This window comes from Lynx rufus, unplaced genomic scaffold, assembly GCF_022079265.1.
Source record: "Lynx rufus isolate CCGP_SWC_20201006 ecotype Redwood Valley unplaced genomic scaffold, mLynRuf1.p SCAF_4, whole genome shotgun sequence".
In the NCBI taxonomy this organism is placed as follows: Eukaryota; Metazoa; Chordata; class Mammalia; order Carnivora; family Felidae; genus Lynx; species Lynx rufus.
The window spans coordinates 165006898-165026798 of NW_025814856.1; the positions used below are offsets into that span (position 1 = coordinate 165006898).

A 19901-nucleotide genomic window follows, 5' to 3' on the forward strand; every position below is an offset into this window, starting at 1 on the left:
TCATCAAGATACTTGGAGATGCACAATGGGCCTTGGGTAAACTCCTGATTTGAAAGAGGGGATTCCAAAAAGACCAAAAACCTACAAGAACGACCCCAGAGCTCTATTCAAAGGGCCGGGGGTTCCAACAGTGTGAACACACGCAGGCCCCAGAACCCTGGGAGAGGGCTCCAGAAACCCACGGTGCTCGGCGTTCCCAGGTTGAAACGTGTGGTGATCGCGTTTGTGGGACACGGGCTTCGGAAACATAAACGAGTGGTCTAGACTAGAAATAACCTTAACGGGGGAAAGGCGTCTGTGAGACCAAAGAAACAAATGTCAAGTTCGGCAGCCAGCATTTTGAAGAAAAGAAAGAATAACAGAAGAGCCAAGCTGTTTGAAAATCTTGAGGAAAAACCTGGAAGCTCGTCTCGATCCAGTGTGTGAATGAATTCAAGCAATCCGGACCCACATGCTGCCCCCAAATTGGCCACCCACAGCCTTACGGTGGCCTCCTGTGAGCCGTAACGTTCCCGGAGGCCACGATCCCACTTCCTCAGACATCAGTTCGATGACAGGTAAAATCTTTAAGGAGAGGGACGTTGCCCAACTGTGACCAAGGGGGTGAGACACGGGCAAATGATGCCAGGCGGGCGATGCGGGGATGTGGAGTTTGGGGAGCACGGCATGAGGGAATCGGGAGGGGCTGGCCTCAAACACTGCAATGCTTCCATGAGGAGGAAGGTGGCGCTCGAATGTCCCTGGGTGAAGTGACAGGGGGCGGCCTCTGACCTACCACGAGGAGAATTTCTCTAGCAGCAAAGACTGTGGAAAACAACGGGCCAGGCTGACTGTTCAAAGCAGGGAACTCCGTGTGGGGATGAGGACGTAGCAGACACGACCCACACTCTTACCTCCTCTCCCTTCTGGATCCTCCGGTTGGAGCTGATGATAATTTTGTGTCCCCTCTCAAAAGTCACCACTTCTGCCACGCAGTTGGGCGCACACGAATGGTTGATGTACCTGCAAAGCCACCGTTTCAGAAAACTGATTATTAGCAAACAGCTGGAGGCAGCGTCAAAAACTTTCAGTTCTTAGGGAAAACTTGTGCCTGAGACAGTTCTACCTGCCCATCAATAGAACAGACCAATCAGACAATTTTAGATCAAAATTCTTGCCCGAACTTATCTGCCCTGAATGTTTCATCGCGGAGGCTGTCATGAGCTCAGGGGCCCGGCGAGCCCCACCTCCTGGACCAGACTCCTCGCCTCACCTGGCAGGCCCTCCGGTAAGCGTCGCGTCGATCACGTGGTCGCTATCCATGCGGAACATGTACACGCCGCGGTTCTGCAAGAGAAAAGTCAGAAACTTCTCCACGTGCATGTTCACCGCAGGGAGACTGAGTCGGGGGGAAGAGAAGCGCGGCCCGATCGCGCTCACTGTGCGTTCACACAGCCGGTCAGCTGACATTTGTTTACGTGCTGTGAATGTGCGTCAACGATCTGAGGCAACGCCAGGTTCACTAACCTACAGGTCTATCTACGCAAACAGTACCACCAACTAAGGGAAGACTGACAGAAAAAAGCAAGGAAAACACAAGAACGTCCAGATGTGCCTTGTGGTCCAAAGTGAACGTAGCAGGACAGATTAGGCCCCGTCTCCAGCTTTTAGCACAGGGACAGGGAAGAGGAGGTCACTTACCTGAGACTCGTACAGCTTCTCCTTTCTGTTGGCAACTTCATTTCGAATGATAGTCCCGATGTACTCGATGACCATGGTGTGCTTCTCGATGTCTCTAGCAGCATACAGGCCCAGCCCCTGCAAAAGGCAGAAAAGGAAAAGAAAAGGTATGTACACGTACCTCAGTTACCACTTCAACTTCCTGGACAACAAACGGATCATTTCCTTTCCTACAAAGACCACGTCCTAAGTGCAGCGCTAAAGACTTCGCCTGAACTCAAGCGCTCTTTTCTAGTGAATACACATACTTCCATATGAAACAATCTTGCCACTTAAAGTAATGCCACAACTACCTGTCTCAGTCTCGTGTCCTCACACGAAATTCTTTTTTTTTAATGTTTCATTTTTAGTTTTTGAGAGAGAGAGAGAGAGAGAGAGACAAGAGTGTGAGTGGGGGGAGGGGCAGAGAGAGAGAGGGAGACACAGAATCCGAAGCAGGCTCCAGGCTCCGAGCTGTCAGCAGAGAGCCGGAACTCACCAGCGGTGAGATCGTGACCCGGGCCAAAGTTGGACGCTTGACCGACTGAGCCACCCAGGCGCCCCGTCACACGAAATCCTTAAGACATATTTACAGACTAGCACCGCTGGCTGCCCACAGTCTGCCCGACGTCTTATCTTGCGTGTAATTCGTGCTGAGATCCCACCAACTAAACACGCTAGCGGCTTCTGGTATTCATTTTCTCCCGTTACCATTTCCAAAAGGGCACGACAGGACAGTAAACTTAACAAATCAGAAATAGGACTAATCACAGGGGTTATTAATACTGCAGTCAGGTTGCAGATCTGGCGAGGAGTTCCTGGGAGCCAGGGCAGAAGGAGAAGCAGGAAAAGGAGGAAAGTTGGAAAGACATAAAGTTCTTCCAGAAGGGCATCTTCTCCCCTCAAGTTTTGAGTCCTGAGAAATGTACAGGAGTCTGAACTGGCTAAAAACACTGAAACAGGTCTCTCGTTTGGCAGTTCAGTGACTCTGCCAGGGGCCTAATAAATCACATTCCATTATGCACGGTTTTAGGGTTTCAGCATTACAAATTCTGAAAAAATAACAGACTGAAAGAAATACAATTTCTATGGACATTTGACATTTTCTTGTCCCGATGTGAGTCTGCCTTCTCTGCTCAAACTGGCCGGAAGACAGCAGGAACAGAGTAGGGAAAGAGCACGTGCTAACTGGGAGGGTCCCCAGCGACATCCAGCGGCCACAGTGGGGCACACAGTACCAGGCGCCTTAGACACTTCGGTGTGTGAATTCTCTTTTGGTGAAGAAGAAAAAAAAAATTACGCAATTTACCTGTTCAATTCCAGGTCTGAGGTGAACGAACCAGAACACAAAAAGTAACACGTACAGAGATCAATATAATTTCATTTGAGAGCGGACAGGGAGGGGCGCCTGGGGGGCTCAGTTAAGCGTCTGACTTCGGCTCGGGTCATGATCCCGTGGTTCCTAAGTTTGAGTCCCGCACCAGGCTCTGTGCTGGCAGCTCGGAGCCTGGAGCCTGCTTCAGATTCTGTGTGTGTGTGTGTGTCTCTCTCTCTCTCTCAAAAATAAATAAATATTAAATAAACTTAAAAAAAAAGGACAGGGAGATCAATGAAAGAGAACAGAGAATCCCCAGTAGGTCCGTGCCTATGTGAAAACTGAATGCGTGATAGTTGTGAGCAGTATGGTGGTATCATGATCAGTGTAATGTGGGAGGATTATTTACCAAATGGTGCTTCAACTCGTTATTCAATGGAAGAAAATAAAATTGTCTTAAACATAAAAATCTCTGAACTACAGATACCTAAGAGCCACATATACAACATAGCCCACTGTCTTCACCAATACTGGAAGCTATAGAAAAGTATATACATTTGACTATGTGAAAATTACAACCTTTTTTAAACTTTACTTTCATTTTGAGAGACAGAGAGCAAGGGGGGGAGGGCGGGGGAGAGAGAGAGAGAGACAGACAGAGAGAGAATCCAAGCAGGCTGCATGCTGTCAACACAGAGCCCGACACAGGGCTCAAATTTATGAACCGTGAGATCACAACCTGAGCTGAAATCAAGAGTCGGACACTCAACTGACTGAGCCACCCAGTTGCCCCTCAAAATTAAAACGTTTCTGAAGAAAAAAGAAACCCTATTTTCTAACAGGCAAAGGATGTTTTACAGGGCAATTCCTCTGTTAGCACAAGTTCTTAAGGACCGGGAAACACGGGAGTATGTAATTTATAAAAGAGCAAATCCAAATGGCGAACGTGAAAAGCTGCGCGCTCATTCATCAGCTGGAAACTGCAGTTAAGGAAGGGGTATCAGGCTGGCAGAAACGTAAGAAGACAGTGGCACTACAGGTGGGAAGGGAAGAAGAGAGACCGTCCTCCGGGCACTGGAAGAAATGTGCATTTGCAGCCTTTTCAGAAAACCTAAGACGAAAAGTACGTATGCTTTTACACAATCCTCTCACTTTTGGGAATATTCTCCAAAGAAGTGAATCTATCGATATGCGGGGGTATTCGGTACGAGAGATTGGTGGCACTGCTGTTTTGGGAAAAACCGTAAGCAAAGCAAACGTTTATCGGCTGTGGGACGGTTGAATTAGTTACAGCTCAAGGGCATCGTGGAACCTCACAGCCATTAGAATGAAACACCACTCCCTCAGCCACCCTAGACGTTCCTCGGAGGACTGGCGCGTCGACGATGCTGCAGAAAGCGTAGCTGAATGACCCCACTGGCACATCTGTGCCCAGATGTTTCTGCACTGTTAGGACAGTACGTGGTGCAGACTCAACACCGGGGTAAGAAATCACGGAAACGACAGTGAGGGGGTAAGACCGACCGTGAGGAATGGTAAGAGTGGGTGGGCTACTGGGGAACGTTTCAAATGGAAAGGACACACCGCCGGGAGTGGACCACTGGGTTTCCCAGGAATTGGAGGCGCTCTGCTCTTGAGGCAACAGCAGGAAGGAAAGACAGCGTATCTGTAATTTGAAAACCAAGTATCAAATAGAAACATCAAGAGCAGAAAGAGATCCCAGGCACAAAATTTTAACACAAAAGAAAGATCAGTAGATAAAGTAGAAGTCACAGAACAAGGACAAGGGAACCAAAACCGGAGAGGGAAAGAGAGGGCTGGTGGAGACAGAAATTCTTGACTGCCTTTGCTCGCACTGATCACCCGGGGCCCCACCTTGGGGGCCAGACTGTCAGATCTCAGAGGTCTCAGGTCCCCACGGTGAGATCTTGGATCTTGTGGGTCCAGTACCCGTCTACAGGTTCAAACAGAAAGAAACAGAGGAACTTGCGAAAGAATTAATGAAGAAACACTTCCAGACTGAAGGCCACAAGTTCCAGGTCAAAAAGGGTCTGGTAAGAGAAACAGCAATAGTTTTTTAAAAAAATGACCCAAACCTAACCACATTTTTTGTAAAATGTCCAAATACCAAGAACAACAACAAGATCCTAAAATCTTCCCGAGAGGAGGAAAAAGGTTCCAACAAAGGAACAAGAATCCCACTGAGTCTACACGGCGCAATACAGGTCAGATTTCTATTTTGAGGAGCTCACACTGGGTGTGGGTGGGACGGGGTGGCAGGGTGACAGCCAGAGAGTGGACCTGAGGGAGCTCTTCTGGGGGGACAGGCAACGAAAGCGGACGATGCTCTGGACCCGGGCCTACCGCGGCCAAGGCGCACGAGCCGCGCGCACGAGGACAGCGTGCACACGATCGGCTCTAGGGCAACGGGAGCTTCGGAATCCCATCCGGGGACATCGGGAGGGAGACACCGAGCAGGCGGCTCAGGAAGGATGGGCCAGAGATGTCAACTCACACGCTCGGCCTACAGACGGCTCTCTCTGGAGGAGATGCGACAATGTACGCACCAGCACACGCGGGGGCTTTCCTGCCAAGAGGCTTCCGAAAGAGAAGTCCCCGACCTGGAGCACCTTTTGAAAACACTCCTCTGTATCTCTCCTGAGTACCCAGTAGCCCTGGTGAACTCTCCACGAATCCGTACGTGCAAAGCACAGCGCCACCTGCCTCCCACGAGCTTTCATGGAGACGCACAGGCGAGGATCCCAGGGGCCCTTCCTTTCGGGGGGGGGGGGGGGGGCGGGGAGGGCATCGTGCTCCAGGAGACACACGGAGTCCCCCAGTGTTACCAACCGACGAGATCTGACGGGGTGGTGGCGATGCGGTTCCACTCCTGCAGCCACGGGACCCGCGTCCTCCCTCCCTCCCCGACGGCACACTACGCCCTCACCTGGATGCGGGACCGGGCCAGGTACACGTTGGACTTCCACTCGGTCTTCATCTTCCGGTACTGGGAGGACTTAGAGTGCACAAACTGCTTGCTGTAGGGCGCGTTCAGCTCGCCGGTGACCGTGCTCTGAAAGGACTTGGAGGTGCTGGTGCTGTTCAGGGTGTGAGGTCTGCACGCAGCGGCACGTCAGCAGGAAGAAATAAAAGGAGAACTGAAGACATCTCCGAATGACGCCAAGCCCGTCGGTTCAAGTTCTTACTGACGAGAACGCACATGGAAAGCCGCCTAGCAGAGCCACACGGCGGGTTCTCTGATGCGGTCGGCACAGACACAGCCAGAGACAGCAGGGTTTGTAAGCAGCAGACAAGTCAAGCACAGAAACCACTAATGCGCCTAGAAACCCTGGGCTGTACTATGTGAAGTTAAAAGAAAATACCTTAACACAAACCTCTTGACATGGGCACTCATTTTAGGTTCCGATCGGGCGCAGCCTGTGGGGTTAACGGCAAGAGGAAGCTCCATGAGAGGGTTGCGGCCGTAGCGGAAGGTGTAGTTTTCACACGCCTCAACCCCAGGCAGCTGAAAAGGAGCAGAACAGACGGAGGGTTCGTTTACTGATCGAGACCGCAGGCCACGGCGAGCTGGCCAAAGGACGGCTCAGCTTGAACTTCTGGGGAAATAACCGGTCGACATACTCCCGGTTCACAAAACGGTCCTCTAGCTGGTGTTAACACAGCAGCCCGCACTTGGATGTGTTTCGTTGTTAATACACACATTTCAGACCTTAGTAAACCCTGGCGAACGCCCCCTGAAGACAAGTATTAACCCACGGAACAACCACACGCCAGCCAACACACGTGCCCGGTTTTTGGATCTGACTGTTCCGGCCCACGCGTGGGGAGCGGACTACTTCACAACTTCGTTCTTTCAACTTTTAGATCTTCGTTTGGAGTTTTAAAAGTAAATACAGTTAAACAACATTTTGTAAGGTCTACTTTCTTGATTTCTCACTTCTTCCACGAGTTATCACACTCAATTCCCTGAGAGTGTAGGTGGTATCCTAAGAAATTTACTTGTAAAATAATTTTATGGTAAAAGTCTTTTCTAGAATTTATTACTTGTGAACATATTTCTCTACAGACCTGAAACCCATGTATCGTTTAGAGCCCTTGCTTCTACCGAAGCAAGAAAGTGGGCACATAACTCAGCGGCTTTTGGGGTGTCCTCTGCTTCTCCAAAAACCAAAACTGCAACCGAAACAAAACCCACGAACATCGATGATTTTTTCTTATTCAAAATACTGCCTTATAATCATGCAGTTTCCCAAAAGCATTGTGTAGACTCACTGGCAAACAGGCTTGTAATCCTAAAAGATTGCAAAGACATGTCCGAGACGGCCTGGTGCTCCTGCGATCCAACTGCCCTCTGGTGACCGGCCCTGGCATGGGGCAGGAACGTGGCCACCAGCACCCCGGCGTCGGGGACTGGACACACCAACATTGCTAAGTGCAGGGAAACGCGAGGAAGCAGAGGGGACGAGGGTCCCCTCCCCCACCCAGCGCTGCCTGAATACAAAACAACGCTCCGTCCTTGCCCCTGTCTCGCCCGTGCCCTTGAAGACACCCTGAAACTTGTGAGCCACCTCGCGGAGTGACCACGAACATTCACTGAGGTTTTCCGATGCGTCGCGGGTGCCTCGAGAGACACGAATGGAGGCGGGAGCGAATGCACAGGCAGAGCACGACCTCAAAGTATCAGGACCGTGACGGCTCGTGTTAAAACGGTCCCCCCCCCCCCCCAGGGAACACCACGCGCAACCAGAAAGGTGATCTGACGCCCCATCTCGCCCAGGATACTCACGGACTCCGCGATCCGCACCACCGCGGACACCGTTAGGCCAAACAGGTCTTCTCCCTTTAAATATGCTGGAAAGAGCTGGAGCATTTCAGACTGTTTTCTCACACACGCCACGGGCTCCAAAATTTTATCCCAAACACCTACATGTGGCCAAAACAAACAAAAACAAAACAGTTTACAACAAACTTGCTCTCCGCTCAACAGAGACGAAAACGGGATAAAGTCGAAAACCGGAGCAAAATGAAGACTGAGCCTCCAAGACGTCCCAGTTTCCACATAAGGCCTTGGAGGCAGTGACCCGACAAACCTGGTATTATCCGCTGGTCAGATGGCAGTTTATGTCAAAGACTTTAGGAAATTTTGGGGGGAAGAATGTGTCACATTTAGGAACTTAAACAGTGAAAGTGGAAAGAAAGTTTAATGTAACAAATTCATGCAAGAAGTTCATTCATCTTCATACTAGGCACGTAACTTTAAGTTTTTAAATGATTAGTCTAATTAGCAGTGTATAGAAATACATTTCTTTTTTCTCAGATTTAAGTTAGAATAGGAAATTGGTATTTCCACTAGAATTATCTTCAGGGCATTTTCATACATTTTTATAAAGATCGCTGGAAAAAAAAAAGCAATTCCCAGTACTTTCTGCATCAATAAAATGACCGCTTAGGTTTCACGCCATGGTCAAAATTAAGCGTCTAATTACTCGCTGCTAATATGTTTAACGTCTGACGCTACTCATTCAAGGCAACGTACAGAAGATGCTTTGAATATGGCTCCCACCGTCTGACCCGGAAGGCCCCAGTGCAGACAACAGGTAATCTTCACGTACAAATCACCGGTTTATCAACTAACTGTGTGCTCAAACACATACTCTGATTTTGAGTAGGTTCGGCAAAGTGGCACGGCGAGGACAGCAGGTGCAATACCTCAAAGAAGCGAAGATTTGCACGTGTCCGTGAAAACCCCACATCTGTGCTGAGGTGGTCTGAGGCAAGCACGAGACAGCACACGGGAACCCGGGCGCGACCCGTCTCTGCGGGGCACGCAGGCGCGACGTTACCTTTAGGGGAGGAGTCGCTCAGGACCAGGTCTTCGTGGCCCTGCTCCACGATTCGGATGACGAACACCGGGCGCCCCTCCTTCTCCTCGATGGAGCACAGGTAGCGGCAGCGCCTGTTGGCGTAGCGGGTGCTCCAGTACAAGCGGCTGGCCTCGTAGCCCACGGGGAAGAGCGCCTTGGGGGAATGGAACGCCTGCATCTGCTGTGGGAGCAGCTGGCCGATCGTGTGGAAGATGAGGCTTCCGACGCGGAAGGTGTGGTCCCGCTCTCCGCGCTGCACGATGCTAGCGATCTGTCGCACCTCGTCGCGTTGAACGTAGACCCGTCTGAAGACCGCGAAGTAACTCAGCTCCTGCTCGTGAATTCCCTTTGGTTTGTGCACGGGACACAGCATCGTTTTATCCTTAAAAAACATGCATTGTGCTTTAATGGCGCAAGTGAAGTGGTAAATGTTGGCGCACCGAAATCTGTGGCATCCGCTGGTGGCGCCCATTTTATGGCAGAAGACGCACTTCATCTGCAGGCCCCTCCTCAGCGCCAGCTCCACGTTTATCAAGGCCCCGGCCTGGGTCTCATAGACCTCCGTGGACCACAGCGCACAGTTCAGGTGGACCCACACGTCCAAGTCAAGGTTGAGCAGTCTTGCCGGTCCGTCGGTCAATCCATCCCCCTCTTCGTGGCAAAAGCAACACTTCCGATAGTCTTTGGGCACAGGGTCGGGCTTAAGGGAGGTGCCCAGCTTCTTCAAAAACTCGTCGATTTCATCCTCACAAGGGGGTTTGAATGTCCCCTTGGGGATTACAATGTGGACGCTCCACTTCTTCCATTTCATCCCTCTCCACTTTTTATTAATCGGCCTACAATCTTCAAACCCACCGTGGACGGTTCTTAGCCGAGGCTTTAACTTGACTGTCACCTTAAGCTCGTCTGGCTTGGCCTCTACTTTGGCTGCTTCAAAAGCCGGAGGGAAAGTGATGGGGGGCGACGCGGGGGGAGAAGCTTCTTCCTGGAGCTGCGGGAGGCAGTGCACGTCCAAGGTGGAGATGTTGTTACTGTACTGATGAAACGCTTTGGAAGGCGTCTCTCTTACAGGCGACTGTGGCAACGGAGGGGCGGATTCCTGCACAGGAAACAAGAGCAGCTCTAGAGCAAGCCGAGCGGCAGGCTTTCACCGGGCCTGGGCCCGGGGGGCAGGGAAAGGCTCTCCGAGTGAGCGTGAGGGGTTCGGCACAGCAGAAGCGGCCGCCCAACCCCGAGGGCGTTGATGAGGGCAGGACAGTGCTGGGGGTCCCTCCCCTGGCCGCTGGACAAAGCTGTTATCTCTGGAGAACATTCTGCTCCTACACCTTCTCGGACACTCCCGTCTACCCAGGAGAGACCCAGAAATTTCCACGCTGAAGAGGGGCTAGCTAATTCGTACAATGGAGCAGTGTCTTTTGTTAAACCAAACGAGAACTTGGGAACGTGACCTTCTCTGGGCTTCTCCGCACTCTCTGAACTTCCTGACTGCTAACCTTAGGTTGAACTAATCGGCACAGACGTGAACGAAGGGGCAGCAGTCCCTGCCCTCACATCACACGTCACTCTTCTCCACGGCTGCCCGGCTCCGACCCCGCTGCCTGAAGAGGTGAGCTCAGAGAGATGCCCCAGGACTTCTTCCCCGGGGACACGGTCTCACCCCCGACCCACGGGGCTCCCCTCTTCTCACCGCCCCCGGCCCCCAGCCAGGTATCTGAAGAGACACACCTCCCGTAACTCCAGAAGCAGGCAGGAACAGCGCACCAAATTAAAAAATTATCTGGTAAAAAACCAACTCCTCTTCTTACAGAGGCTGACGTATTTCAATTTCAAGTCTAAACCTATTTGACATATAGCTTGATTTCATTATACTGGAGACTACTGCCTGTTACAAAAATAAGAGTCTCCAGAACCTTCTTCCAGCAAAGACAGAACAGTGATCTGCAGGAAGGGCTGTCAGCACCACCTCACGGGAAGGCTTCCTTCAGCATGAATGGTTAAGGACGGTTCCCCGCATCAGCCATACACTCAGATACACTTCAGTCACACGGAGGCAAGTAAAGGAGACCATCTCCACCACGACGTGAACACGATGCTTTCTCCCCAAAATACACGAGGGGACTTAAATTGTGTTTATGAACAGGTTTTCCCGTCAGGGTAAGACCAATACGAGTTGTAATTATTGTTGTAATTCAATTAAGATATTTTTAATTAAGTACAACTAAAGGCTGTGTGACTATTCGTGTTTTAGTCAATTCTGAACTTTCAAGACAGAATTCAAGCCTACTCCCCTCATCGTGGAAGCGGGATTTCTCTGAAACAGCACAGGCCTCCCTGCCTCCACCCGCAGCACATCTCCCTCGATTTCCTGCACGCAGAGAGCTATGAACCTGTTCTGTTCATGAACGTAACCCAAGAGCACGGAAGTCACTCGCTATACCTTGTTCGCTAACAGACACCAGCCTAATTTTACCTTGCTTTCTGAGTTTTTTGCTTGTGTGGATGAGGCATAAAGAACGAAGCAGTTATTACTACAGAAGACAATGTCCTTCTCGACTCTGTGGGAGCTTTCTCGGGAATCCTGAAAAGCAAAGAGAAATGTGTAAGGATCGCAACAAATCAAAATTTCGTAAAAACAAGGTCTGTGCATTGTTGGCTTTTATGCTACGTTAAAAGTGAAAACAGGGGGCGCCTGGGTGGCGCAGTCGGTTAAGCGTCCGACTTCAGCCAGGTCACGATCTCACGGTCCGTGAGTTCGAGCCCCGCGTCAGGCTCTGGGCTGATGGCTCAGAGCCTGGAGCCTGTTTCCGATTCTGTGTCTCTCTCTCTCTCTGCCCCTCCCCCGTTCATGCTCTGTCTCTCTCTGTCCCAAAAATAAATAAACGTTGAAAAAAAAAAAAAAAAAGTGAAAACAGCTCTCTGTCCTAAAAGTAAAAAAAAAAAAAAAAACCACACGCCAATACCTGGCATCTAAAAATTTAGCCAAAGAGAAAATAAATTTACGAAAATAAACTCGATGATCCATATTCACTCTTTTTAGAAATACGTTGTTCTCATAGTATCCAACCGGAGAGTCCACGGTAGCTATTTGGTTTTAACCTAAAGCATGTCCGGCACATGCTGAGGCTACTTCCCAGAATGTGGGTCCCATGGAGCCCCCCACAGGCAGACTCTCGCGGACACAGGAGCGAAAAAGCAGCATGTGGGACCCTTTCGGTGGAGGCGGGTGGTGGGGTCAGAAGGAATGCTGAAGTACCTTGTTCACGAAGGCCAGATCTCTGAAAGATTTCCTCACGCCACCTCCAAGAATAACCACTTTACAGTGACAGCACCACTGTGGTCTGAGGGCCGCGCCTTCTGCGATACCGGAATCCTTATATCCAGAAAGACCTAAATGCAGGAGTCTTTCATTGGTGATCGCAGGTGACCAATAACACGATGTGGTACAAGGTGTAAAACTGCACTGTACCAACCCACAACGCGGCTCACTTAACTTCCCTTCTATCATCCTTTTCGAGCGGTTACAGGGCACGTATTACAGGAGCACACGTACTCTCAAGCAGCCGGGGAACCGCTCGAACGTGCGAGCACGAGAGAAAAGCGATGCACCATGCTGGGTTAACATCCACCCTACGTGTGAGGTGGGGGTAGGGGAGGTGGGTACTACTTTTGCTTGAGGGTTAAGATGATGAAAAATGTTCTATGAAGGATGAAGAGGCACAGGTAGGCGGCTAAGTTTGATGTGGGAAGTCGCAGAGGGGTGAACAGAGTCCCAGGGCCCAGATAAAGACGTGGGGATGCAGGCCGGGCACGCTCGGAGCACAGCGTTCATGCAGGGCGTGAAGGCAGAAAGGGAGAACAGGGGACGGGAGTGAGAGAAGCAGGTGGAGGCCGGGAGTTCAAAGACCCCACACAGACCACCCTCGGGGTTCCCAGAGGAGGCCCGCGAGGAAGCTGCCAGGTTGTGGGGGCGGGGCGGGGACGGACAAGATTCCGAGGGACCGGGGCAAGGGGGACGGCGCAGGGCAGCCGGGCAGGTCTGAGGAGCCGGCAGGTGCCAGCACGGCCACGGCCACGGCCACGGGAAGAGGCCTCACAGGGGGCGGAAGGAAGAGGGGACACGCTGCCGACGCCAGCCGCGTGTGCGACAGGGCAAGCAGCGGTCGGTGCGGCGGGCGCTCGGGGAGCTGGCGTCCCAGCACCTCCTGGGGGACGACGTGACAGGACGTCCATCCCAGACCGCTGAGGCCAGCACCCAACAGACGACAGAACGCCCGCGGACGGTTAATTTACCCAGGACCACACACCAACACGTCACCTGGTAGTTGTTAAAAACTAAAGTGGGATTTTAACGAGAACCAGCGTTTTAACCCGGGACTCAAGGGCGAGCTCGGGGTCAACGGGACGCGGAGCAGCTCACCATCGCTCGCTGGACGGAACGGCACGCTGGGCGGCTTCAGCCGGTAAGAGCTGGCTGACCTGGGAGGGTTTGCAGATCCTGGCGGAGGCCCACGAAGAAATATATGCTGTCGACACTCCAAGCCTGGGTTTACTCTGTGGCTACTGACCAAACCCACGGATGGAACATCTGGACCATTACTGACCTCATAGCTGTTAGGAACTCGGACGTGGAGAAGGTCGGAAAACGCAGCCACGACGCTGCTAATGTTCTGAAACAGAGGCGTGAACGCTGCGTCACCCCCACCGAGGGCAACGGCGAGCCACGGAAGCCAACTGCATCCTTCCGTGGCTGCCAGCCGTGGGACGCGTACAGTGGTAAAGTGCGAGCAAACCCAAGCACGTCTACGTAGGCTTAAGAGTCTCGGGGAAGAAGTCATTTGAATGGCGCAGCATCCCAAGAACACCTGTCTAAAGGGAAATCCTCACACGGGGATCCCAGCTAATGTTAAGTATTTGCACGAGCACCGACCTCTTCCGGCTACCTTCCTATGTGACGGGCGGAACGGACGCCACCACCAGGAGGGAGCTAGACCCTGTCGGTTCTCACAGCTGGGCAGAAACTTCCTGGGCGTGGTCTCCGCCCGGCTCTGCGACAGCCCACGGGGATGGGCGCTGTCACACCAGCACCAGGTTCTGTCGGTGGCCAACACGGCCTATCACTGGGCTCAGCGTGGCTGCCAACATCCTCACAACTGATGAGAGAGATTCTCGGCAATTTAGTAGTATTCGACAGCAGCGGCTGCCAAAACCTCTGTGGTTGATAAAATGCCTTCTCACTGCTTCATCTTATATGTGTGCTCATCAAAAGGTTTCTCTCTCCAGTGCACACGCTTTAATAAAAACACGAGAACGCGAGCTTCGTTCTGCCCTGGCTCCGGCGAGCCCGCCGTGGCGCTCGGAAGCAGCCTAGACGGCTACGGTGACTACTGACCCTACACCTAACTCTGAGCTTCTGTCCTCATGACCCTGCTGCACACGCCTTGTTGTCAGCCACCTGACACACCTTTAAAGACAGGGACAGGGTTTCCAACGTGAAAAAGTTGCTTCCTCCTCACCTCAGCAGCTGTAGGATGCAGAGTAATCGCCACAGATATAAGACCCGATCTGGGACCGTTTGGAGAGGAACCAAAAGGCGGTGTGAAAAATAAAGTGCCAGGCTCAGTCTTGATGTCATTCCTTCTAGATTCCAAACCTTAAAGGGGGGGGTGGGGAAGGAAGGAGGAAAAGGGGAGAGAGGGAAAGAAGGGAGGGAGGGAGGAAGGAAGGAAAGGTGGGTTGAGTGTTAATGCTCTTGAGAACCCAAAGGTGGACATCAGTCAACTGCCACACTGGAGGAGAAACAACGCGGCTGAGTACTCCCCTACCTTTGCCAGTACTGCTAGGAAGGATCGGGATGATGGGGGATGGCACAGGCTCCGGGGGCTCCTCTTTGACCGACGACAAATCTGGGTATCTGCTCACATCCATCCCAACCACACTCTCAGGAGAGGACGACGGAACGAAACTGTCAGGAGTGTCCCGACCACCAGCGTGATCCTGTATCCTGAGAGGAGGACAAACACGACACGCTGACATGTGCAAACCCACCACGGCGGGGTGAAGGTGGGGGCTTCCTGCACCGACCCAGCCCCACCCGTGAGCATGACTGTAAGAGTCCTTCGGATAAAGGCAATAATGTAAGAAGGCAACGAACAGGTTCAGGGCCAAGCGAGAAATCTCCCGGAAAAAGATACAAGAAATACATTCAACTTAAACGGTAGGTTTCATCTGACTGAAGCTCCAGAATCTATATTTCAAGACCCGCCAACAAAAGATTTAACGTTCAGGTTACAACGTGGCAGAGAAAGGACGGATACTCCTACCTCTGCCAAGTTCCAGATCCCGGAGACTGTGGGAGCAGTCTGCCGCGGGAAAGGAAAGAGCCAGGCCACACGCCCCACAGGCACACCCGCAGAGCCCGCTGTGCCGATGTGCAGAGCGGGAACATGGGGGAAACTTGGTCACTGTGGTCATAAGCCTTTACTTTTCTTAACCGATCAAGTATGGTGAAAAGAAGAGAATGGTCAAGCCCAGGAAGCTAGAGGTTAACCAGCGCAACTGAGGTCAGAGCATAAGTGTAGCCTCAAGCTAATGCTGTAGGATACCTCCCAAATCTGGGGTCTCCCACTGGTCCCCCAGGAGAGATGCTGTCGTGCGGAGGGAGGATGTGTGCAGGAACACTGTGAGGAAACCTGAGAGAGGCTTCCAGACGGAGTCCCTGCAAAATCCAGGAGTGGAGCAGATCCCTCACCCCAGGGCAGCAAACATACACACCTATGAGGCTGCCTCCCACAACTGCTCCCTGGAAATCTGGCGATTTGTAGCAGTAAGATGCAGAAGAAAACGAGGAGACCAGGATTCTAAATCTGGAAGACTTATTACTCCTCTTTGGTCCGTAGTTTTAGCACTAATAAAGCAGGGACTTAGTCTGAATGATGTCTCAACAAACAGAGGGTAGTTACCAGATTTTGGAAGGAAGGGAGAATCATTGACAAAGTACATAAGAGCCTTTTTGGATTTAACTTGTTGGGTTAACTACTAAGGGAAGCGGATTCTCCCCAGACAGAATCTCAGGTCCAAAGAACTGAGACAAAGAAGTTACAAAACTCTGGACAAGACGGTTCTTAAATTCTCTTCCACAAAAGCAGTCTCTGATATCTGTGACTGCTGCTCTTTTATTCTGGACAGCCGCAAACATCCATGAATGACAATGATCTCTGAAATACTTTGCATGGAGACTCCCACTGCCTTAATGTCTATTTGATTATTTGTTGAACTTCCTATACCATCTAGGAATTTAACAATGCATAAACTAATTACATTTGATAGTAAGAACGTTTCATAAAGTATGTTTGAGAAAATTTCTCACCAAATTTTACCCCTTAAATGTTGTCACACACTATCCCTACAGACATGATGCCAAAGAGGTATATACATATATATATATGTATACATATACATATATATATATATATATATATATATATATATTTTTTTTTTTTTTTTTTAAATGAAGTAACTAAAGAGTATGTGAGAAGATAGGAACTCTACCTTAATTCTTCCTGATTGTTATGAGGCGGTGTCGGCAGTGAGGCTGGCACATCGACGGTCTTCGGGCCCTGAGCGATAGCTCTGGCTAACAAGTCGTCTTGTGGTCTGAAGGGCAGCTGAAATGCTTTCGGTCCTAGACTTTTGGTAACTGGAAAAGCAAACACACATAAGGAAAAACACGTTCAGTTCAAACAGATACATGGGTGGAACATGACGACTCGACTGACATTTCACCACACACAGCCGGCAAAGGCACACTCCTCAAAGGCGCCAACGGGCAGACCAAGCGTCATACCTTCGTGGCTCATTAATACGCCAGCTCTTCCAGCAAGTTCTTCAGTTGTCGCAAAACCATTTGCCATCTTCTGACAAGCCATAGGAGGTGGTGTAGGAGGAAGAGAGGCAGGGGGTGTTGGAGGATTACTTAAATTATTCTGCTGCAGAAGACCAAAAAATTTTAAATTATATGCTACAGAGCAGATATGCCATGACCTTGCTAAAACTTAGTTCTGTGAATTTTTAGCACATGGAAGCAAGGCTACAGAAATGTTATTGAGATGGATCTTCATTCCTAAACGCACAGCAAGAAGAAAGAGTACACGTACGAGGCCAGGAGGTTTTGTGGTGGAAGAAATACTCATGACGGTATGGACAGATTATCTATTTGCTTACTTTGCCCCGCTTGAGTATTCAAGCCTTGAAATTAAGAAGCAAAGTTACATTATTCTATTCTATACATCCCTTTTTAAATTTCATTGTTATAGCCAGTGAAAGACAGCTTTAAAATTCAAGCAATAAATTGTAAAAAGTTCTCAAAAATTCCTTTATTCAATTTTCATTAAGATACGCCCCAGTTCTATTAAAAAAAACAAAAAAACAAACTTGAGAATTTGTGGTCTTAATCCTCTAATTACAACTCATAGCCTCAATATTAGCATCTTGACTGTCCAAAACCTCTATAAGAAGCAAAAGTCGTAACAATAACTCTAAATGTCTAAATAATTAACAAATGGATCTCCCTCCAAACACTTCTCTCTGCTTTGCATTTGTCATCAATTTGTCATTTGTTGATTGATTGATCAGTCTCTCAGGGATTGCTGGAATCTACCAATAACACTATGAAAATCAAGGGCAAGGTGAAATTCCAAATCTCGCAAAGATCTGGGATTTCGTGAAGGTAATGAAGTTGTGTTGGAGAACAGCTTGTATTGGAAGAGAAGCATTTATAAGAGGACAGGCTCTGACTGAAGAGAAAGGCCAACAATGATAATAAACGGAGCATCACAAGAGAATGACTTTAATACTAAAGTAAGAAGAGAAGCCCTCCAGAAAAATGATGATACTCTCAAATATTTCTGCAAAAAGATCATTTTACACAAGTCAGATGTGAAGTAAAGAATGTCTACTGAGGCTATAAAAATGTTGCTAAAATAATTAATACCAAAAGATAAATTTGAGTTAGATATTTTAGTAGTGTAAGAATTAATGTCTACTTGTAATCAGTACCTCAATTATTAGACAAAATACATTTTTAGATTTTTTCATTTTTCAGGGAAAATTGCTAACTGCATTTTTATTCTGTTTACTATGAATTTGGATTCACCTTAAGAGTTAACAAAGGTTATAGGAAAATAGATATTTTCTCTACCGTGGAAACACATAATGGATTTCTTCACTATGTGAACTCTTACCTACGTAAAATTGCAAATGTTTATGTTAGAGACTCTTCATCCAGTGAAATTTTAACCTTTTAGCTGAACCAAAGTTGAAATGAAACTCGAAGATTAGCCGGAAAACAAGACAAGCTCTACCAATTCTGATATGGTATCCAAAGAGGAAGCAAGGTAAGACCTTGGCGAGGAAACATACCTTGTAGATCAACTGAGAATAGTAATCCGAAACCCCTTCAAGGGTAGCACTGCCAAAAGTTCCTAGAAGTCGGTTCCCACTATTAAATTGGCCACTGCCATAAGGAAGAAAGTGCGCAAAGTTCACTCCAATGATTGGTTCCATTAGAGGGAGCAGAGAGAGCTGCTATTAAAAAACACATTGAAGAGTAATGTACACGGTAAACAAAACAGAGTGCTTCTCAACTTTTCTAAGACCCGAGGCAACTTAGTCAAACAAGGCTTGAGAAAAATGAGACTTAAAAATTTCAAGTATCACAATGTTAGAATAAGTGAGAGAGACCACAGAATCTCTGAGATATATTTAAAAATGAGCTTTATTCTGATCTGCCTTAAAGGGACACTGCCAGGCAGCCGACAAAAAAAGCACATTCCTTATGTCTGCTCGGCAAGAATCGGGGCGTGAAGGGAGGCCGGGGGCCCCCAGGAGCACTCGTAGTGGCTGTCTCCCACCTTCTGTAACAACTACAAAGGTGTAAGAATAGAGTTCACTAGGGGAGCCCAGCAGCCGCGTTTCCTTGCGTTCAGAGTCACAAGTGACACCGACGGTCGTTCTTGGTCCCGAGGCCGCTTCTGAACACAGTTTGGAAAGCTGGACTGTCAGCTACCAGTCCACCTATCTCCACCGTAACTTTTGGGCGCGCGCTTTTGCTTCCAACTAGGAAATCTACTAGACTCCTTGGTGACACATCTCTTACCCTGTCACTACTTTAATTAGGAAATACGGTGATAAGGTTTCAGTTTCACAGGGCTGAACACGCATGTGATGCCTCACTTCTTCACATTTTCCCAAGAAGTGGCTACGAGCGACTCACCTGCTTCAGCTGCGTAAAGGTGTCGGTGGCAGAGGACAAGGCGCGTTTCTCCTCTTCGTCCTTCCGCCTTTTCTTCGAGCGCGGTGCGGCCTTCTCCCCCACCCTCTGAGTCCGTTTGCTTCGCGGTTTCTTGGTCTCACTTCCTCCATCCGTTTTTGGCAAGGGGTTGCTGCCACATCCAAAACCACCTTGCATCTGAGCCCCCAGGGTTTGCTGACGTGATTGGAAAGGTTAAGAGGTAAGTACAACATTCACGTGTTCGACTGAGCAGTTCACGCCAACCCGGTTCCACCCTAGGACACACCCTCCTCACAGGGGCACTAAAAGTTGAGGAAAGGCAGTGGCATCAGATGGTCTGTTTTCTGAGATGCCATCCCCGTTTTCAAACGTTATTCTCAAGTATGGCCACTGGCGAGCTGCAAAGCTTGAAGAAAAGGCGGGATGCTTAAGGGTGGCTCCTTTCCCTCGCGGAGCCAGTGTCCCTCCTCAGCCGGACCCCACGGGTGCCGGCATCGCCCGGGGCTCCCCGTCCCTGCTCTCTGGCAGCTCTGGGGCAAGGCGTGCTCTTAGCCACACGGCTGTGCTGGCCTCTGCGGAGTGGGCCGAGACTCATTTTGGGTTCCCCTTAGGGATGGGGGAATCACAAGGTCTGCAGAAACCACGGACAAGCTCCAGAGCCTGTGCACCCGGGCTGAGACGAACGGCTGGCCTCAGATCAGTAAAAACAAACAAC

At 49.9% G+C, this 19901-nt stretch overlaps 1 protein-coding gene across 15 annotated transcripts in view; it reads right to left on the bottom strand.

The window, feature by feature from the left end:
• Positions 1-19901, bottom strand: part of KMT2C (lysine methyltransferase 2C) — a 286322-nt gene that overhangs the window by 2740 nt on the left and 263681 nt on the right. For 8 of the 15 annotated variants that reach the window (XM_047096384.1, XM_047096376.1, XM_047096375.1 and 5 more), the window contains 16 exons: positions 19169-19381; positions 18316-18480; positions 16742-16883; positions 16447-16594; positions 14721-14899; positions 14412-14548; positions 13316-13565; positions 12152-12285; positions 11369-11476; positions 8878-9997; positions 7821-7957; positions 6397-6539; positions 5961-6129; positions 1681-1797; positions 1253-1326; positions 894-1002 (listed from right to left, as the gene is read on the bottom strand). In XM_047096384.1, coding sequence (XP_046952340.1) covers positions 894-1002; positions 1253-1326; positions 1681-1797; positions 5961-6129; positions 6397-6539; positions 7821-7957; positions 8878-9997; positions 11369-11476; positions 12152-12285; positions 13316-13565; positions 14412-14548; positions 14721-14899; positions 16447-16594; positions 16742-16883; positions 18316-18480; positions 19169-19381 — 3345 coding nt within the window. Of the gene's footprint in view, positions 1-893; positions 1003-1252; positions 1327-1680; positions 1798-5960; positions 6130-6396; positions 6540-7820; positions 7958-8877; positions 9998-11368; positions 11477-12151; positions 12286-13315; positions 13566-14411; positions 14549-14720; positions 14900-16446; positions 16595-16741; positions 16884-18315; positions 18481-19168; positions 19382-19901 lie in introns of those variants that run through there. The other 7 variants (XM_047096371.1, XM_047096377.1, XM_047096372.1 and 4 more) reach the window with 7 other exon arrangements.